This window comes from Pantherophis guttatus, chromosome 1 (genome assembly GCF_059756535.1).
Source record: "Pantherophis guttatus breed Tessera chromosome 1, ASM5975653v1, whole genome shotgun sequence".
Lineage (NCBI taxonomy): Eukaryota > Metazoa > Chordata > Lepidosauria > Squamata > Colubridae > Pantherophis > Pantherophis guttatus.
Genome location: NC_142063.1, coordinates 201,077,395 through 201,096,423, shown reverse-complemented (window position 1 = coordinate 201,096,423; position 19,029 = coordinate 201,077,395). Strand labels below are relative to the sequence as shown.

Below are 19,029 nucleotides of genomic sequence, written 5' to 3'. Positions count from 1 at the left end.
CTGTTAAACATAAGCATGAAGATGTAGACTAAATATGTTGTGTTGCTAAAAAGCATCAGTTCGATTTTATCGGTTCGTAAATTTAGGAAAGGCTTTGTTTTCACCACGTTTATTAAAAGCAAGATTATTTTTTTGTTGTTGTTTCTCACAGAAGACATTAAGTAGATATTTCAATCCATGTTATGTCACTGCTCAGTTAAAGCCAACGTTCATCAGCAAGGTAAGAACAACAGTATGTCATGCTGTGTCCATTTGGCAAACTGAATATTGCCTTGCAGCAGCATTCTTTTTGTTGCTTCCTGCAATTTGATTGTCTTTCATGACTTACCCACGTAGGTAGTCCTCACTTAACGACCATTTGTCCAGTGGCTGTTTGATGGCGCTGAAAAAATGGACTTACGATTGGTCCTTGCACTTAAATCTGTCACAGAGCCCCTGCAGTCACATACTCAAAATTCAGGCATCTGGCAATTATCACATATTTATAACGGTTACAATATTACACCTTTCCCCACCCCATATCTATGCCTTTTTGGATGCCCTGATGGAAGGTACAGGTAGTTCTCGACTTGCAACAGTTCATTTAGGGACCGTTCAAAGTTACAACGGTACTGAAAAAAGTGATATGACCGTTTTTTCACAGTTACAACCTTTGCCCCATCCCCATGATCATATGGTCAAAATGTGGATACTTGGCAACTGGTTCTTATTTATGATGGTTGCAGTGTTCCAAGGTCATGTGATCACCCTTTGTGACCTAACAAACGAAGTCAATGGGGGAACAAGATTCACTTAATAGCCAGGTTACTAACTTATCAACTGCAGTGACTCACTTCACAATTGTGGCAAGAAAGATCATAAACCGAAGCAAAACTCATTTAACGAATGTCTCACTTAACAACAGAAATGTTGGGCTCCATTGTGTCGTAAGTCGAGGACTACCTGTATACAATAACTCTTCATCTCAGCTATACAGGTAGTCCTTGATTTACAACCATGCATTTAGAGGCAGTTCAAAGTTACAACAGCACTAAAAAGAGTGACTTACGACCATTTTTCACACTTACAATCATTGCAGCAGCCCCATGGTCACATGATCAGAATTTGAATGCTTGGCAACTAGTTCATATTTATGATGGTTGCAGTGTCCTGGGGTCATGTGATCAGCTTTGGTAACCACCTGACAAGCCAAGTCAATGGAGAAGCCAGACTCGCATAACAGTCATGTTATTATTAACCTAACAACTGCAGTGATTCATTTAATAATCGTGGCAAGAAAGGTCACAAAGTGGTGCAAAACTCACTTAACAACTTTGTCTCTTAGCAATTGGGCTCAGTTTTGATCTTAAGTCGAGGACTATCTATACTGTGCAGAGCAGCCAAAAGGACAGAGATGTGGGTGGGTGGGTGGGGGGAGTTGAGGCAGCACTGTTCATACAAGGCAGGAAAAAGGAATTGGCCTCTTCTGGTTAAGTGATCCCCTGAAAGCATCTCTTGCCTTGGGAAAATTGGGGCTGGGAAGGACTCAACCAGGAAGGACTCAGCTTGAATCTGAGTGGGGCTTCACTTAATAATTGTGAGGGATTTGCTTAACAGTAGCAACCAAGATTGCTGAAACTACTATTGTTAAGTGGTACAGTCACAAGATATTTTACTTACTGACAGCTTTGCTAGCAATGGAGTTGCTAGTCCCAATTAAGGTTGTTAAGTGAGGATTACCTGTAACCTACTGCCCCAGACAGATGAGGAGGACAGGGAATATGAACAAGAACAATAAAGAATGGATGATGTCCGTAATGAGAGAAAATGTTGAAGTTCTTTGTTCACTGAAAGAGAATGATGCCTGAATGGCAAAACAAATATATAAAGGAGGAGTGAATGGGCAAAGAGAACGAAGAAGACAACAGTTATGGGTGGAATGAGTTGATGGGAGGGATCCTCAGATAGGAAGTAAAGGCAATGAGAAAGATGAATTTTGTTGGTGTAAATTAGATAAAGCTGTATTTTCTTTCCTGTATTATATCTTTAATATATTTGGTTTACTCTTCCATTCTCCATTTCTGTGACTTACATTACATTGCTTACACTGAAGGGGAAGAACATTGTGGGCACGTACTGTATGCATAGTACTTTTTCTGTGAAAATGCACTGTGTGACTTAATTTTAATCTAATCTATTACCAGGTGAACACCGTGGTACAGCTCATCTTAGTAGCAGCTTCTTTAGCTGCTCCAGTTTTCAATTATGTGGACAGTGTGTACCTTCAGACTTTATGGTATGTAAAGTTACAATTTTTGTTATACTATTGGTGAGTGGAAAAACAAGCAATGTAAGGAGTACAATGAGAGCTCAGGCAATTTTATTTATTGCATGCTGTTCAATATTGCCCAGTTTCGTGAGATTCAAGATGGTTCAAGAAAGCACAAAGAAACATATAATAAAAATAGGAGGAAGCACAGCACATGGTCTATCTAAAAAACAGTATCACACTATAAGCCCATAACACTTGATGGCTGATGCTGTAACTGTTCTCGTGTTAATATTGGGTCTAGGTTTACTGGATTCAGAGGTGATTTATTTCAAGGTAGTTCCACCTGCTTCTTTGTTACTTCCTCTCCCGTTCAGACACACACACACACATACACACCCCTTCCTGCAGTGGTGAAATGTAAAATTTGTTACTACCGGTTCTGTGGGCATGCCTTGATGTGTGTGGGGAATGTGACTGGGTGGGCATGGCCAGCTTTTTTTTTTACTTTTAAAAGCATTTTTTCTACAACCTTAAGAGGTTGCAGAAAAAAATGCTTTTAAAAGCCTCTGACGATCACGCGACTCAGCTGGGATCGTCGGAGGCTTTTAAAAGCATTTTTTCTACAACCTCTTTGGCTAAAGAGGTTGTAGAAAAAAATACTTTTAAAAGCCTCTGACGATCCCAACTGAGTCGCGCGATCATTAGAAGCTTTTTTTTTTTACTTTTAAAAGCATTTTTTTTGAAGAGGTTGTAGAAAAAATGCTTTTAAAAGTAAAAAAAAAAAGCCTCTGATGATAGTGCAGCTCAGCTGGGCTTGGGGGCGCAGGGATTTTTGCTACCGGTTCTCCAAACCCCCCGCCGCCATTGCTACCAGATCGGGCGATCCAGTCCGAACTGGAAACATTTCACCCCTGCCTTCCTGCCTTGTGAAGCAGCCAGGCTAAGTTAGGTTTAGTTTGTTAGTGGCAAAACCCATACATTGGGGCCAAGTTTCCATAAGCTTTAAAAAAAAATCACATTTTAAAAAAAATTTCACAAATAATAAAGAACATAAAACTGGATTCTTTAGTCAGTTTAACACAGCAAATGTGGAAATATATAATTTTTGCCCAACAATTTTAGAGTCAAATTAGATGGTCAAAAACTAAAAGGTGAACAGAATTACAACTCCAAGGTATCTTTTCTAAGGTTGATTTACATAAAAAATGTAAGTATATATGGGATTACAATCCTAGCAACATAAGGCAGAAGATATAGAACAATTAAAACGCAGACCACACGTTTTCTGAACAGTTTTTATCCCAGAGTGGTGGGTGGGAATGTGTTTGGGGATTGTTATGTGTGTTGGACCTGGTCTTTGGGTGTTAAGTGAATTTTGTTGTATGGGTATACTGTGTATACACGTACAATGACAATAACTATTGTTGTTATTATTATTATTATTATTATTATTATTATTGAAAGAGTTTGTTTGATTTAAGGCAGAACTCATATTGCCTTGCTATTCATCTACCATATGGTATGATATGTCAATAAATAAAAACATTTTGGCTTAGGTAGGATTTCTTTGGAACTTCTAGGCATTTTATGTAGCCCAGCCTTATATATCTGATTTTAATTGTTGTAACAAAAACAGTTCCATCTCAAGTAGGATTCGTCTTAGTTTAAATAGGTTTTTAAAAATTGTGTTGCAGTGATTTTTAGACTTGGTGTTATCTCTTTCTCTCTCTCTCTTTTTTGGCTTGGAAACTAAAATAATCATTTTCTTCCTGAAGGTGCATCACAGCTTTCACAACAACTGCATCTGCATACAGTTACTATCATTATGGCCGAAAAACAGTTCAGGTGCTAAATGACAAATGAAGTTTTGCAGAATGACTGCTCTCCTCTCATTCAGGTTGTGTGGAGTTTATGAAGAGACTATAAATGATACCTTTGCCTCAGTGAAACTATGCCTTCACGACGTTAAAATGAAGTTTTGATCATGTAAATAAGCAGAATTTTCAGTGTATTATTTCAATCTATTACAAATAAAGATTATAATTTTTTACTGTACTGAACTTACATATACATAAAGATAATTGTCTGATATTATTTGTTGACTGCTGTCCAGAAATTTGCACTTGGTGTAGGTCACTGTGCTGTTTCCTTTGGTGTATCCCAAATGAAACAGTTATATGAAATAATTGATACAAGCAGAATTTAGTTGAGTTTTACTGTATTTAAAATGCGATATGATCGATGGTGCAACCTGTTACTACAATAAATAAATGTAATAGAGAGGGCAGTAAATTTTATAGAATATGGGTACAGTATGATCTTTATAACCCTTCATACACTTGTCTTCTGGTTTAAATATTATGGTTGCAATAGCCCTTTAAGATAAAACTTTGGTCACTTCTTTCTTAGTCTAATATTGGGGCATATTTAGGAAAGAGCTGCTTTAACTGTTCCAGTGATGTGCTAACATGGTTTTGTTAGATTGTTTTGAAAGATGACCAATAAATAAAATAAATATACAAGCATGCAGATGCAAAATAGAGAATCAAAATAGTTGATTTTCCAAGGCAGTTTTGTAAGGGGCTGAGATAAAAAATGTTCTCTGAATAGGGCCTGCAGAATAATTAATGTTGAAATAAGGGCAAAGCTTTATGAGACAAACTTAGTAATCAGACGTTCTATGAAACAGATGATTTGATTGTTGTTTCTTAGTTCTGCTTTACTGTAAACTTCTCGAGATTGTCCTGGCCTTTTTTACAGGCTTTTTATAAGGAGTATAACAAAATGAGTGCATCTATCATTTTGTAAAGATTTTCATAAGCGTAATAGGAAAAATTGGCCTATCTATGTGCAATCTTTTGTCTCAACTCATCAAACTATTTTAAGACTGTAGGAAAGGTGAAAGATTGATACAATCTGAAGAGTGACCAGAGTCTATTTTAAGACTATAGCAACTTTTCTAATGCATTATGTGTCAGTGGAAGGAAAAATATTATGGCTTTTGATAAATTTAAACTACTGCAGATTTCTTTGGAAAAGTTTTATGCAAGCACTAATATTTCTCATCGGTATGGTAAGCAGGTACCATTATCTGACAGCTATCTTTTGCCATAATACCAGACAGCTAAAGAAATGGGTATTAAAAGTAAAACAAGGAAGGTCCTTCTTTGATCCGGCTGACATGAATAAGATGTTGAGGTTTCTGTCAGAAGAAGTTTGCAAATCTGCTGCAAATATCAAATGTGATATTTGTTAAAACATAGGAAGTTAGGACAAAAGCTACTGTATATGTGATACTAATATTTTGCCCATTTGATTAAGTACAGGAATCAAAACAAAGGATTAAAATTGTGTATATTTAGCTCCAGTTTCCACAATAGCAGAATTTAAGCTTTTTTTTTGAGATGTTGCAGAATTGTATCAGACACACTTAAGTACGTGCAAACAAATAATGTTTCATATGTGATAAGCAATTACCTGAATATAAAAATACTTGCTAGGCTGAAAGTAAATGTGAAAATATTGCGTTAAATATTGCGCTCAGTAGAAATGGTTTTACTTTAGAAATGAAGGGAGAGAGTTTAAATGGTTGGGATATTCTATGCATTATAGGATATTTAAAAAATACATTTTATATATCTAAATTTTATAAAGTTTGTATGCTGAAAATATTTTTGATGGTTTATACAAAATCAGGCTGCTGCAATCTGATTGTATTGCAGTATATAACGTTTTCCCCCCTTTTTCATTAAGACAAAATAGGTGATATGCTACACAACCACAGAAATATATTATTTCAACCAGATAAGCATAAATGTTGCCAATGCCAAAATGCAAGAAGTTTGAAAATGAATGGTATGCATGTTTGTCTGCAGTCATTGCCTTTGCACTTTCAAAATAAATCCTTTAAACGATTTCACTGCATCTAATTGTGTTGCATGAACCCTTTTCAAGCATGACAGTGGCTGGTGCTGCCATAGTGTCCCTCACATTGTCATAATCTGTGCAAAAAGATTTGGTAGATTGCTGAATGATGTACAATGACCACAACATAGGAAGTCCATATCAAGAGTCTTTAAGCTGATAAGAGGATATTAATGTTTAAGTCTGTAAATGGCTTTGTAAATGTTAAAATCTCCAGGAGAGGCCCTTTCTAAGATGCTTTACTTTTCAAAGGCTCCACTTCTTAAGAGGCAGCCTTGTCCTGTGCATTTAAAGCAGGGGTGAAATGTAAAATTTGTTATTACTGGTTCTGTGGGCATGGCTTGGTGGTGGTGAGGTAATGCGACTGGGTGGGCGTGGCCAATTTTTTTTTTTTAAACTTTTCAAAGCATTTTTTCTAATGCTTTGAAAAGCTTCTGCCGATCAGGCAACTCAGCTGGGATTGTCAGAGACTTTTTAAAGCATTTTTTTAACCACTTCTTTGGCCAAGAGGTTGTAGAAAAAAATGCTTTGAAAAGCCTCTGATGATCCCAGCTGACCCACGCGATCATCAGAGGCTTGTTTTTTTACTTTTAAAAGCATTTTTCGTCGGAAGAGGTTGTAGAAAAAATGCTTTGAAAAGTAAAAAAAAAAAAAAAAACCTGATAATCGTACAGCTCTGTTGGGCATGATGGAGGGGGGGGGCAGGGATTTTTGCTACCGGTTCTCCGAACCACCCGCTGCCATCGCTACTGGATCAGGCAATCCGGTCCGAACCGGGAGCATTTCACCCCTGATTTAAAGCCGGTTTCTTTAGCCTGGCCTCTAAATGATAACAAATTTAATACTTCCAATTCTAAGCATCTCTTGTATTTCTCATGCATATTTTACATCAATTTAACTGGCAATAAAACAATTTAGTCTTTACCCTGGTTCCAGGCCTTTTAGGGATATAGTCCTTGGCATGCCGTTAGTGGCACTTGGTCAAGAGAAAGTTGTGCAACCAGGTTTAAAATACAGGTAGTCCTCGACTTACAACAACTCAGTTACTGACCATTCAAAGTTACAACAACACTGAAAAAAGTGACTTACGACCATTTTTGCACAGTTTGCAGCATCCCCATGATCATGTGATCAACATTCAGATGCTTGGCAACTGTTTCACACTTACGACTATTGCTGTGTGCCAAGGTCATGCGATTCCCTTTTACGACCTTCTGACAAACACAGTCAATAGGGAAGCCAGATTCCCTTAACAACCAGGTTGCTAATTTATCAACTGAAGGTAATTCACTTAGCAACTGTGGCAAGAAAGGTTGTAAAATGGGGCAAAACTCACTTAACAAATGTCTCACTTAAGGTAAATTTTGGGCTCAATTGTAAGTGGAGGACTATCTGTATGCTGATTAAAATTCCCAACAAAGGCACTATCTGCATGTTCACAATTATTCACAGTGTTCTTTATGCCACCCTGATCTCTTCTAGCAGCTGGAATTGGATCTAAGCAGGAAAATTAATTGCTCTATGCTGCCTAACTTTCTTATTTTGGTTCTTCATTTTCTTGCCAGAATTATCTGTCGACTATCTGATCATCATCTGTTTAATCTCTCATTGACACGACACTTTCCATACCAAATGAAACAAATAGATACGTGAAATCATGAGAAAATGATATTTAAAATCTTATTCTATAACAATGAATTATGTTTTTTAGGATAATTCAGGTAGAATAAGACATTAAATTGGCTTCTCTGAATACACATTTATTGTACAGAGATTGTAGTGCTTAAAATTTCTAAACCTTTGATTTATTTTCCTACACATTGTGCAAACTTAACAGAAAGATTCTTTCATGTCTAAAATGTGCAAGGAATAAATGTATGTTACAAAATATTTAATATTTTATCACTGACAGAAGTATATAAACGACTGAAAATAGCAAGTTGCACAGTTGATCTTTTAATAAATGCCACAAATAATACATTCTAGTTTGAAAGGAACTTTGTATAAACATTTACCTCTTCACTAAGAAGATGAAATAATTTCATTTGGAATTTAAGAAAACAAATTTAAATTAGGAAGGCAAAAATTGGGGTGCAATTTTTTCTTTTTTTAAACAAAATTCAGAATTTTTTTAAAAATACTGATTCCTACATTTCAGGTTCACCCTGGAATTTAAGGCAGAGATCACATACATAAATTAAATCTGTTGGAGAAGATAAACATTCTGACTTTTAAGTGATTTCGGTAAAGAAATTATGCTTACAGCTTAAACCTAAACTTATTTATTTGAAAGTTTAATAGGACATACTTCCTGAGCAGAGTGCTCAGATATTATGCCTTTTTCTAGAATTCTTTATATACTTTTTAAGAGTAAGCCCCACTGAAAACAATTAGATTTATTTTTAAACACTGAAATTAGAAGGAAGACTAGTTTTTGTCAAAATATGGCCTTTATATTGGAGAGTCCTATAATATAAACATTTGGGGCCTCCCCCTCAAAAATATTTCTGAAAATAATAATTGTGTAAGTCAAGAGTGCAGCTAGCTAAAGCAATTATGTAATTTGGTCTACTGTTCAAGTGAAATACTTAAGATTGTGCTTTCCCCTTGACTTTGCTTGTTAGAAGATTGCAAAAGGTGATCATATGACCCAGGGACACTGCAGTTGAGTTGCCAAGTGTTCGAATTTTGATCATTTGACATAGGGATGCTGCTATGGTTATGTGAAAAACTGTCACATCACTTTTTTCAGTGCTGTGGCAACTTCCAGCGATCACTAAATAAATGTTTGCAAGTCCAGGACTATCAGATTAATCTTTCTTATTCTTTGTGGGTTTCCTTTCTGGTTTAACCTACAGTTTGTGATGTGGCATTCAGCATCCTCAGGTCTTTGGATGGACCTGAATCTACATTTTGGATCCCTGGTCCCGGCAAGCAGAATACACTATTGACAATAGATCAGATCTGATGAGGAAAAGGAAGATCTACTATCTACTTACAGTAAACAAGTAGAACATCCAAGTGAAACGGACAACTTTCATCTGTTAAAATCTGACCATTTCGTCCTCAGTTTGGAAGCAACGATGCCAAATATTTTCATAATGATACCCCATCCTCCCTTGGCAGCCTGCTTAGATGTCACTGCTCAAAACATATTCACTGCCGAGTGAAGGTAGTATAGTGGATTTATGCATATGGAGGCACTTCCCATAGCACAAATAAGTTGTTATGAGTACATAAACATCCAATCTGACACAATAGGGAAAGATGGGAAGGAATGAAAGTTTTTGAGTTCCATGAAATATGTAGCATAGGAGGTATTTTTATATCCTTGGATGACCTTTCTCACTACGGCATTGTAACACTCATATGACGTTATCCTGTAAAATCCATTTTAAACACTTTTTGGTCCATGAAAATTTTCATATCCAATGGGTCTTGGCCAACCAACATTTAGCAGTCTCCCATCAAATCCACTCGAGAGAATTGAGGGACTCCCCCCAAAGAGCAGACATAGTGGCAGCTTCAAGAGGACAGAGAAAAATCAGGTTCTCATTCCTGCTGGCAAGTCTGATGTTTCTGCTAATTGGATTAAATGCTTTAAATACTGGATTAAGTGTTTTCTCCTCCTAAAAATAGCCTGAATTTTGAGGATTTGTGGTAGTTGTTTCCTATTCTTCATAGTTTTAAATATTGAAAATAATTTCTGATTGCTTCAATTGGAGAAGAAATTTCACAAGGAGAAAGCAATACTAAAGCAAAACAATTGAAAAAAGAATTCCTCTAACTTTTTTTGGGGGAAAAAAATTAGGAGGAGGAAGAGGGGGAAAAAATCATCACAATGGATAAACAGTTTACAACAATGGCTTATATTTATGCCAGTCTCATTACCCTGATTTATTTTATGGAATAATCAAAAGCAGGATTTTTATAAGATACTAGATGTGTGCTATATTGCTCTATGTGTGGTGTCTTGTATTTTTTGCACAGGCATACTGACAGTAATATGGTAGCTATGAGAAAGAGCCCACTTGTTGCGCACAGAGCCACAAAGATAGATGTGTAGCTGGACTTTGTAACAAAGGTACTGCATGGAGGATTATGCTCATCCCAGCCTGTAGTTAGGCTTGATCCTGCCTTGTTCCAGGCAATTATACACACCTGGTAGGTAGAACCAGGAAGAAGGTTAGACAGAGTGTATCGCCTAGCAGTGGCATAAATTTCTCCAGAATTTGTATAATTCTTTTTGCTGCTTTTAGGACGGTAAGCAAGCTGGTAGAATCTTACTGCAGAATTTGGGGAGCACCAGTGGATCTGGGCTGAAGTGTCCCTCATTTCAGATACTTCATGAAATCTTGGCGGATCTGGGATGGTGAATTCATCCGACATGCCTGGGCACAAGCAGGAAGACAACTTTTGGAGATCAGCACAAGGCTTCTGGAGATGCCTGCATGGATCATAATCACACAACTCCACGGCCTGGGCTACAGATGCCACTTGCCTGTTTTCATAATCATAGTCATCTGTATAATCCGGTAGACTATTAGTAGATGCAAGATTTGGAAGGGAGGTAGATTTGGTGGAATGCTGAAGGCTTAGATCATTCTCGTTTGAATCTGCTTTACTGTATGAAATGAACAAATCACTGGAAACTTCGAAAGAAGATGTTCCTGTCACTTCAGTTGTAAAACTGTGTAAAGTAGATTGGTGCGGTATTGTGGGATCTTCTTCCCTTTCATTCGTTTCAGTTGTGCTCACTTCAGGATGCTCAGTAGAGAATTTTCCTGGGATTGCTGAGAACTCTGTAGTAAGAGGTACAGTAGTCAGTGGGTGTTCAGTAGATCGATGAACTGCTTGCTCTTTGTAAGCAAGAATGTCTGTCTTACTTGGATCCTTCCTTGTTAATTCTCTCCAGGTAAAAGATGTGCTTTGAGGGATGAAGGAATCACTGAGAGACTTTTGAAGCAATGTACTAGAATTGGCCAATATTTCTGTAGTGATGCTGGTAAGGGTGTGGTATAGTTTTCCTTGAACCAAAGACAAGGTCGAATGCGTGGTTGTCTGAGTTTGACACTGATCATAGAGTTTGGATAACAACATAGATGATGAAGATGTTTCTTTATCTCCTGGAGAAAAATAGCACATGGTGTCTGATGCCCTGAAACAAGATAGTAAGAGACCAAATCAATCAAGGTGTGCTATGAGGTAAAAGGAAGATGTAACACGTAAAATACCACTGTAGTTCTATATCCCTCGTTTGTGTTTCTGCATTTTGGATGAATGGTTTTTAGCATTCTCATTCCAGTGCAAAAGTTCAGCTTTGCCTCTTACCTTATTATGTTATGACTATCTTGTGCTCTGAGGAAATAGGAGGAATCAGAGCAGTGGTGAAATCCAATTTTTTTTACTACTGGTTCTGTGGGCGTGGCTTGGTAGGCGTGCTATGGCTTGGTGGGCATGGCTTGGTAGGCATGGCAGGGGAAAGATACTGCAAAATCCCCTTTCCCACCCCACTCTGGGGCCAGACAGAGGTGGCATTTGCTGGTTCTCCGAACTACTCAGAATTTCCACTACCGGTTCTCCAGAACCTGTCAGAACCTGCTGGATTTCACCCCTGAATCAGAGTGAGTTCTGGATCTTTGGTGGATTTGATTGACTAGCTTTAGTCTCTAGTTCCTTATCATCTACACAAGGGGTGTCAAAGTGGCAGCCCACAGGCCAGATGTGTCACATGCAGGCCACGCCCACTCCAACTCCGTGAAGGGAAAAACATCACAATATGTTCAATGTGACGCCATGAGTTTGACACCTGCGATTTACACCCCGTTTAATGTGAAATATACCAGTGCTCAGTCTGTTTGTCACTGTGTGCAAGTTGCTGATGAGAACCAAATTACAACTGATGGGCCTATGCGCCCCTATCTGAGAGTTATGTTAGTTTTTAAATATGACCCCTATAACCTTTCAAAAATGGCAAAATAGGTATGGAAAATATAAGATGTGATGGGTTTTTCTAAAATGAAACTCATAAATTTGCCTTTGGTATATATTACTGTTTACTTTTCTATCTTCTTTTAGATCTTGCTGATTCAAGAATTTTTTTTTAATTTTTAAATTAAAAATCCACACAACAGTTAATGACAGCATTAAATGCCTTTGGACCCCTTGTTACACAACCCCTATCCTTTTAAAAGCTGATTTGGCCCGGAAACTGGAGTTATCTTCATTCTTGTAACCCTTCTTACCTCTGTAGAACAACTGTATTAGGGTTTGACAGCAACCAAGAAATTTCACAATGACAAACCAAAGGATTTCCATAGAGGTTGACGGAGAGGGTGTGCGATGAAGTGAGATTCCATGGACTGAAGTTGCTCAAGTTACAGCTAGGAAAATAAACAAATAAACAAGTAAATAAAAATAACAAATAACAAGCAAAGAAGCAAAGCAGAGCAAAGCAGAGCAGGGCAGAGCAAAGCAAAGCAAAGCAAAGCAGAGCAAAGCAGAGCAAAGCAAAGCAAGCAAAGCAAAGCAAAGCAAAGCAAAGCAAAGCAAAGCAAAGCAAAGCAAAGCAAAGCAAAGCAAAGCAGAGCAAAGCAGAGCAAAGCAAAGCAATAAGCAAGCAATTGAATATCCCCATTACAGGTGGTCCTTGACTTAACACTTCATTTAGTGACCAAAGTCACAATGGCACGGAAAAAAGTGACTTAATGACCGTTTTTCACACTTACGACCACTGCAGCAATCCCAGGGTGACATGATCAAAATTTGGACACTTAGCAACTGACTCATATTTATGACGGTCGCAGTGTCCCAGGGTCATGTGAGCCCCTTTTGTGACCTTCTGATAAGCAAAGTCAATGGGGAAGCCAGACTCATTTAACAACTGTGTTACTGACTTAACAATTGCAGTGATTCACTTCACAACGGTGGCAAGAAAGGTCGTAAAACAGGACAAAACTCACTTAATAACTGTCTTGCTTAGGAACAGAAATTTTGGGTTCAGTTGTGGTTGTAAGTCAAGGACCACCTGTATTTGTTTGCTTTATTGTCATAAATGGTGGAGGGAGATTGTATTATGTACAATCTTTTTTTTTTCTCTTGGTTATACATCTGTCCACTCTGCTGCCTCCTTGATTTTCTGATATGAAAAGCAAGTCTTCCCATGAAATTTCTGTTTGGGATTTATTTTGAGCCTATGAAGCCCAGGTGGCTGGAGATTGCTGGAGAGACGATTATAAAATGAAGTATGGTTTCTCTTTAGTAATGCATACCAAAGGAGATTCCATCCTGGCAATGAGAGTTACCATTTTTTCTTTATGCTCGATAAAAATCAAAAATAACTTATTTTCCATCAATACTGGAACATTTTTACAAGAGCATATTATATGCTCATATTATAATACCAGATGATTGATTGAACTATATCCTTATAGCTGAATCAATTATCGTTACAAATTTCACTTAATAGATTAAGGAATGAAGTCAATTCATAGAAGGAGGGTTGTGATGAGCTTCATCCAATCTGATGTCCTGTAGATATGTCAGTCCAACAAATTCTCATCTCCAATCTATACAGTCAATTGGCTAAACAAAATTGACCTTGTAGCCCAACAGGTTTAGAAGAAAGCAGTTGAAAGCTCAATTAAGATAGACCTCTGCTAATAAGTAGACACAGGAAAGCTTACTTTTTAAATATTAGGGAGGCCACATGAGGTATGTGGTGGAACGACTCGGTTTCCACTAGACTTAGTGCATGGGAATCTTGGCAGTTCAATTCTCTTAGCATGGGCAGATTGTGGAAGACAGCTGGATCCAGTCTTCTTAGCTTGGGCATTTGTGTTAGGTAGAAGGAGGTGAGCTGTGGCAGATCTTTGATCCAGTCCTCGTGAACTGGGAAGAAAAAGGAGGAGGAGGAGGTCAGATCAAACAAGGGACAGACTTAAGGAGATACTGACTTGAAGGCACCGGTGGGACCTGTGGACCTCAAGATGCTGAATTTCCCAGTGGAATTTCTAATCAATACTTGCCTGGAACAGGGGTCTCCAACCTTGGCATCTTTAAGACTTGTGGACTTCAACTCCCAGAACTCCTCAGCCAACTTTGCTGGCTGAGGAATTCTGGGAGTTGAAGTCCACAAGTCTTAAAGTTGCCAAGGTTGGAGACCCCTGCCCTGGAGGATATCCCCGTCCTTATTTCTGCTGCAGGGAATTGTATGTTCAGTCATCTGTGCCTGACAATATTTTAAAAGCAGACTATTTTGCAACCAGAATAAAACAGAAATAATTCTGTGAAGAAGGAATTGGTTCTAAGGTCTTTCTGTCTCCTTACTTTATATTTGAGGTAGATAGAGAACTTTTGAATAATTATTAGTGTGCTGGTTGATATTAATGATGCTTAATCATAAGCATCATATCAAAATACACTTTGGAGAATAGACAGCTTGGAAGTTCTTCAACCAAGGATAATATCTGGATCAAATCAGACATCCCTGCCAAGAACCTTCCAATAATTGCCTAGATTCTAACATTCACAAGTGAACATGGTGGACAGGGCTGTGGAAATGTAATTCAAACTACCTCTTGACCCCACGTTGCTTATTCTGTTCTGTATTGTAAATGAGAAACACAATTTACAGTAAGCAACTGTAAAAGTACACATATACAAATTGTTTCTAAAACTCCTAAAATATAGGCATCAGGAGGAAAAAATATCTGGGAGCTGGAATACTAAATTTACCCATTCTTGGTTTTTAAAAGTGAAACTAGATGGTACTTTCCTAAACTTTCCTGAAAGTCTCATTGAACATTACTTTTGAGTAGTTCTGCAGATTTATTGTAAATCTTTAATTGTAAATAGTATATTAGGGATCTTTTAAAATAATAATAATAATAATATCATTTGTACAAATTAATGATTATTATTGTTTTGTCTTGAAAAAGTTAAAGAAATCCCTCAAATGGGAAATCCTTGTCTATATATTGTCTATATATTCAGATTTTAGCACTGGAATGCAAATTCTAATGAAAACTGAATGCAACTATATTATGGATCGCTCATTATCCCCGGCAAGGTAAGATTAGTAGTTTAGCATACCTAGAAGTTACAACTTCGGGAAAGACCATGTTTTGCCAAAGTCTTCAGTCAGAGTTTAGAAAACTTTACAACCAAATTTTACACACACCTCTCCCATCCCACCCAATTTGATGAGTTGTTATTTTTTCAGTTAGACTTTGACACTTACTCCTCTCCAGAAAGGTTGCACTGAGGTCAAGGATGTTGATTGGAGCTTTTCTGGCTTCTTCAGTAGACTTTGGATGGTGGGACAAGTTCATCGCAAAAGCAGATTCCGGAATCCCCATTTCCCCATCTTTTCCCAGCCATGTGGATGACAAGTTCAGGAAATGCAGCTGAGGATAGCAGGAGAAGGCAAACGGCTGGATCTCTCTGATAGGGTTTCCCGCTAAAGACAACCACCTCAGATTGTCCAAAGAAGAAGTAATGCAGGAAGGTACAATCGAGAGCAAATTGAAGCTCAGATCTAAGAACTGTAGATGGCTGAGATTTCCAGTCCCCCATATCACCTTTTGGATCTGATTCTGTCTCAGGGAGAGGATTCGCAGTTTGGGCAGATAAGCCACATCTTGGCTATTTAATTCTGGCAAAAGATTGACATTCAAATCCAGATGTTCCAAAAGCTCCGGCAGACATTTAGGGAAGGAAGTGAGATTTTGATTCTGGATGTGCAAGATGATTGCTGTCTGGTTCCTCAGCTCCTCACAAGGCAAGCTAGTAAGGTTTATGTTTTCCTCCCAGACATTCTGCTGAATCAGCAGGAATGGGGCCTTCACATCTTCTGGTATGGCAGGACTTGCCTTCTCTGTGGGCCTAGCTGTGATGATTCTGACAAGCAAAACTACACAAGCCAGGAAGCTGGACATTGTGGTCCTTTAAAAGCACCTTGGGTATGAAGAGGGAGCTGTTTTCAAAGGATAGGCTAAGAGAGGAAAACAATATTGACTACTATCAAAAATTAATTCCCATAATAAAGTAAAGGTTCCCCTCACACATATGTGCTGGTTGTTTCTAACTCTAGGGTGCGGTGCTCATCTCCGTTTCAAAAAAGAGTCAGCACTGTCCGAAGACGTCTCTGAGGTCATGTGGCCGGCATGACTAAAGGCCAAAGGTGCACGGAACACTGTTACCTTCCCACCAAAGGTGCTCCCTATTTTTCTACTTGCATTTTTTACATGCTTTCGAACTGCTAGGTTGGCAGAAGCTGGGACAAGTAACGGGAGCTCACCCCGTTACGCGGCACTAGGGATTCTAAGCGCTGAACTGCTGACCTTTCAATCGACAAGCTCAGCGTCTTAGCCAGTGAGCCACTGCATCCCTAATTCCCATGGAAGTACCCACTATTTTACAATGTCCATTCATTAAAATATCATAAGAATCTGACCTTATAGCGGGAAGAGGATACAATGCAGCTGGATTTGGTCTTGAAATCCAGCCAGAGACTCTCTTAAGTCGCAAATAGATGTTCACCACTATTCAGATGGCTACTTTTTATTTATTAGAGTTTTATCCTGCCTTTATTACTTTATAAATAGATCAAAGTGATGAACACACACAATACTTCTCCCTCCTATTTTCCCCACAATAAACAACCATGCGAGAGTGAATTGAATCACCCTACATCTTCATACATACACCTACATGTACATGAGTGAACAAAAAGGAAAGAAGGTGGGCTGAGGAAGAGTGACTGACCCAAAGTCAACCAGCTGGCTTTCATGCCTAAGATAGGACTAGAAGTCACGCACTCCCAATTTCTAGAAGAATAGAATAGAACAGAATAGAACAGAACAGAACAGAACAGAACAGAACAGAACAGAATAGTTGGAAGGGAGCTTGGAGGTCTTCTAGTCCAACCCCCCGTCCAGGCAGGAAACCCTATATCATTTCAGAGATTACTATCACTACACCAAAGTGATTTGTCTACTATTTAGCCAATGGTTTACTCTCTATTAACATTCATTCAGACTATAGACATGTACATCCACATATTATATGACTATCCATTTAGAAGTATGTTCTGGGGAATGCAATTGACTTTACTGTACTATTGAATAATTTAATCCTGTGCTAAACCTCCCTTGCAATTTCTCAAAAATTTCCCTTCTTTGGAAAAAAGACTTTTTGTTTTGTGACTCTGTTCTTTGGGGCTCATAAACTTTAAAACTTCTGCATGTTTGAGCAAACTTTATAATTGAAGGTGGTGGCATGGATTACAGCCTGTTTATTCTTTGTGTAACTGCACATCCTTTCTTTATTCTGAAACATTCGTGGCCCTCCACACATCATAAAGTAAGAGCAATACTCTCCTAATGCTTTTTTTGGGTGGGTGGGGGGGCTGCAAACTGCTGAACAGAGGATTGTACAATGTGGCTGGCCAATCATACATACACCTCTTGAACAGCATATAAGTATAAGAACCCTCCCCCACCAGTCTCCATTTTTAAAGTAAATTCCCTTAAATTTAAAAAGGCAGGCAGCTTGTTCTGTGTTCATTGGAATAAATACATTTTAGATATTACAGCAATGTATTGACTGTTGTAAAGTCAACAACAGATTCTACCAGCACCAAAGGGATGATTGTTGTTCAACAACAATGCTGTGCAGCCTCCAGGTGAGCAGCCACAACGTTGCCATCCGCCCCAAAGATTGATTTTACAGCCCCTTTTGCAATGCTCCAAAAATTGGACTCGTCTGTACTGAAACAAACCTGGTGGGTAAAGCCTCAAGCCTCAACATCAACTATCTCACCAGACTTCTTGTTCAGAAAAAGCAAGCCTCAGTCCTCTTCTCCTGAGGGACACGAGGCCGAGAACAATGCCAGTAACATCCAGCCACTTGCCTGGAGCAAGAGGAGATGGGACACTTGCAGAACTCCCCTTTAACATGGAAGCGAGAAGAGCTCACCTGTGCAGCCCTATTATCTGCTCCACCTGAGTCAATCTCCTCTTTCGTTTAGCCAGATTAGATCTTGAACACACCACCTTCCAAATCAAGGGGAACTATCCTAGCTTCCTCTTCGCCATCCGTCTCTGTTTGAACTTACCTAGCAGCGCAGAGTGTCTTGGGGAGAGGTTCGGTGTCGGCCCCTCTCCCTGATTTCCCAGCACTTGCTTTTATGCATTCCAGTGACTCAGAGCTGACGCACCAGTAGCTGTGCTCGCTTGGTCCTGGCCCCTTCAGCCCCCCTCCCCTCAACCAACCCCCCCAGTGTCTGTTCCTGGGTGTGAGAGATGTGTTGTTCTACATCTCCCCAGATGCCAGCCCGGGCCAGCCCACACCCTCTGTAGTCTCACCCCCCCCCCAAACTGCCACCCCCATTCTTTGAGTGGAGATGGGCAGCTCCGTTTACCAGTTAGTTGCTTCCTGTCTGTCTGGCTAGCCGGCCGGCTTGGGTGGGGAGAAAAAGAGTAGCATTCTGCAGCCCGGAGAGAAAAGAGATGGCCAGCAGAGGGAAGATGAAAGCTTGGTGTGGAACGTCTGCTGATAAGCTTTCCTTCCCAAAGAAGCCAAATATCTTGTTTCAACTTCTCTTCAGCTGTTGTTCATAAAGGAACAAATTTGTATTATGGCTGAGAGTTTGTATAAACTCTGCTAATAGCTGTATAGTCAACAAACCATGGCTAAGCGGACCATTTTTATTTTATTAATTTCTATACTTTTCTCCTGCCTTTTTTCTTTTTTATTCTTTATAGGCTAAGTGTGATTGGACACACAAGGAATTTGGTCTCCAGTGCATAAACTCTCAATGTACATTCAACAACAAAGTGGTAGGTTATATA

The 19,029-nt window shown here is 38.8% G+C and overlaps 2 protein-coding genes across 5 annotated transcripts in view; one reads left to right on the top strand and one right to left on the bottom strand.

The window, feature by feature from the left end:
* The window catches only part of MCM8 (minichromosome maintenance 8 homologous recombination repair factor), a 42,391-nt gene extending 36,225 nt beyond the window's left edge, over positions 1–6,166 (top strand). The window contains exons 5-7 of one of the 2 annotated variants that reach the window (XM_034432332.3): positions 152–220; positions 2,184–2,275; positions 4,027–6,166. In XM_034432332.3, the coding sequence (XP_034288223.2) occupies positions 152–220; positions 2,184–2,275; positions 4,027–4,114 (249 nt within the window). In that variant the 3' untranslated portion in view covers positions 4,115–6,166. The remainder of the gene's footprint in view (positions 1–151; positions 221–2,183; positions 2,276–4,026) is intronic. The other variant, XM_087882325.1, reaches the window with a different exon arrangement.
* Positions 6,167–8,115: 1,949 nt separating this feature from the next.
* LRRN4 (leucine rich repeat neuronal 4) lies at positions 8,116–18,751 on the bottom strand. 3 transcript variants are annotated; one of them, XM_034432334.3, is made up of 5 exons: positions 18,294–18,751; positions 15,417–16,169; positions 13,861–14,065; positions 12,421–12,558; positions 8,116–11,333 (listed from the first exon to the last, which is right to left on the bottom strand). In XM_034432334.3, exons 2-5 carry the CDS (start codon positions 16,111–16,113, stop codon positions 10,073–10,075), a joined length of 2,301 nt encoding a protein of 766 aa, XP_034288225.2. In that variant the 5' UTR covers positions 16,114–16,169; positions 18,294–18,751; the 3' UTR covers positions 8,116–10,072. The 3 variants fall into 3 exon arrangements, with proteins under 3 accessions (XP_034288225.2, XP_034288226.2, XP_034288224.2); XM_034432335.2 differs by having other exon boundaries at positions 18,600–18,735; XM_034432333.2 differs by having other exon boundaries at positions 18,155–18,380.
* Positions 18,752–19,029: the final 278 nt, after the last annotated feature.

Coding starts and splice junctions, on each gene's coding strand:
- LRRN4 (XM_034432334.3), bottom strand. CDS start 16,113: ATGTCCAGCTTCCTGGCTTGTGTAGTTTTGCTTGTCAGAATCATCACA. Junction 12,559..13,860: donor GCCTCCCTAATATTTAAAAA/GTAAGCTTTCCT, acceptor TTATTTTCCTAG/CTGTAACTTGAGCAACTTCA. Junction 11,334..12,420: donor AATACAGTTGTTCTACAGAG/GTAAGAAGGGTT, acceptor ATCTTGTTTCAG/GGCATCAGACACCATGTGCT.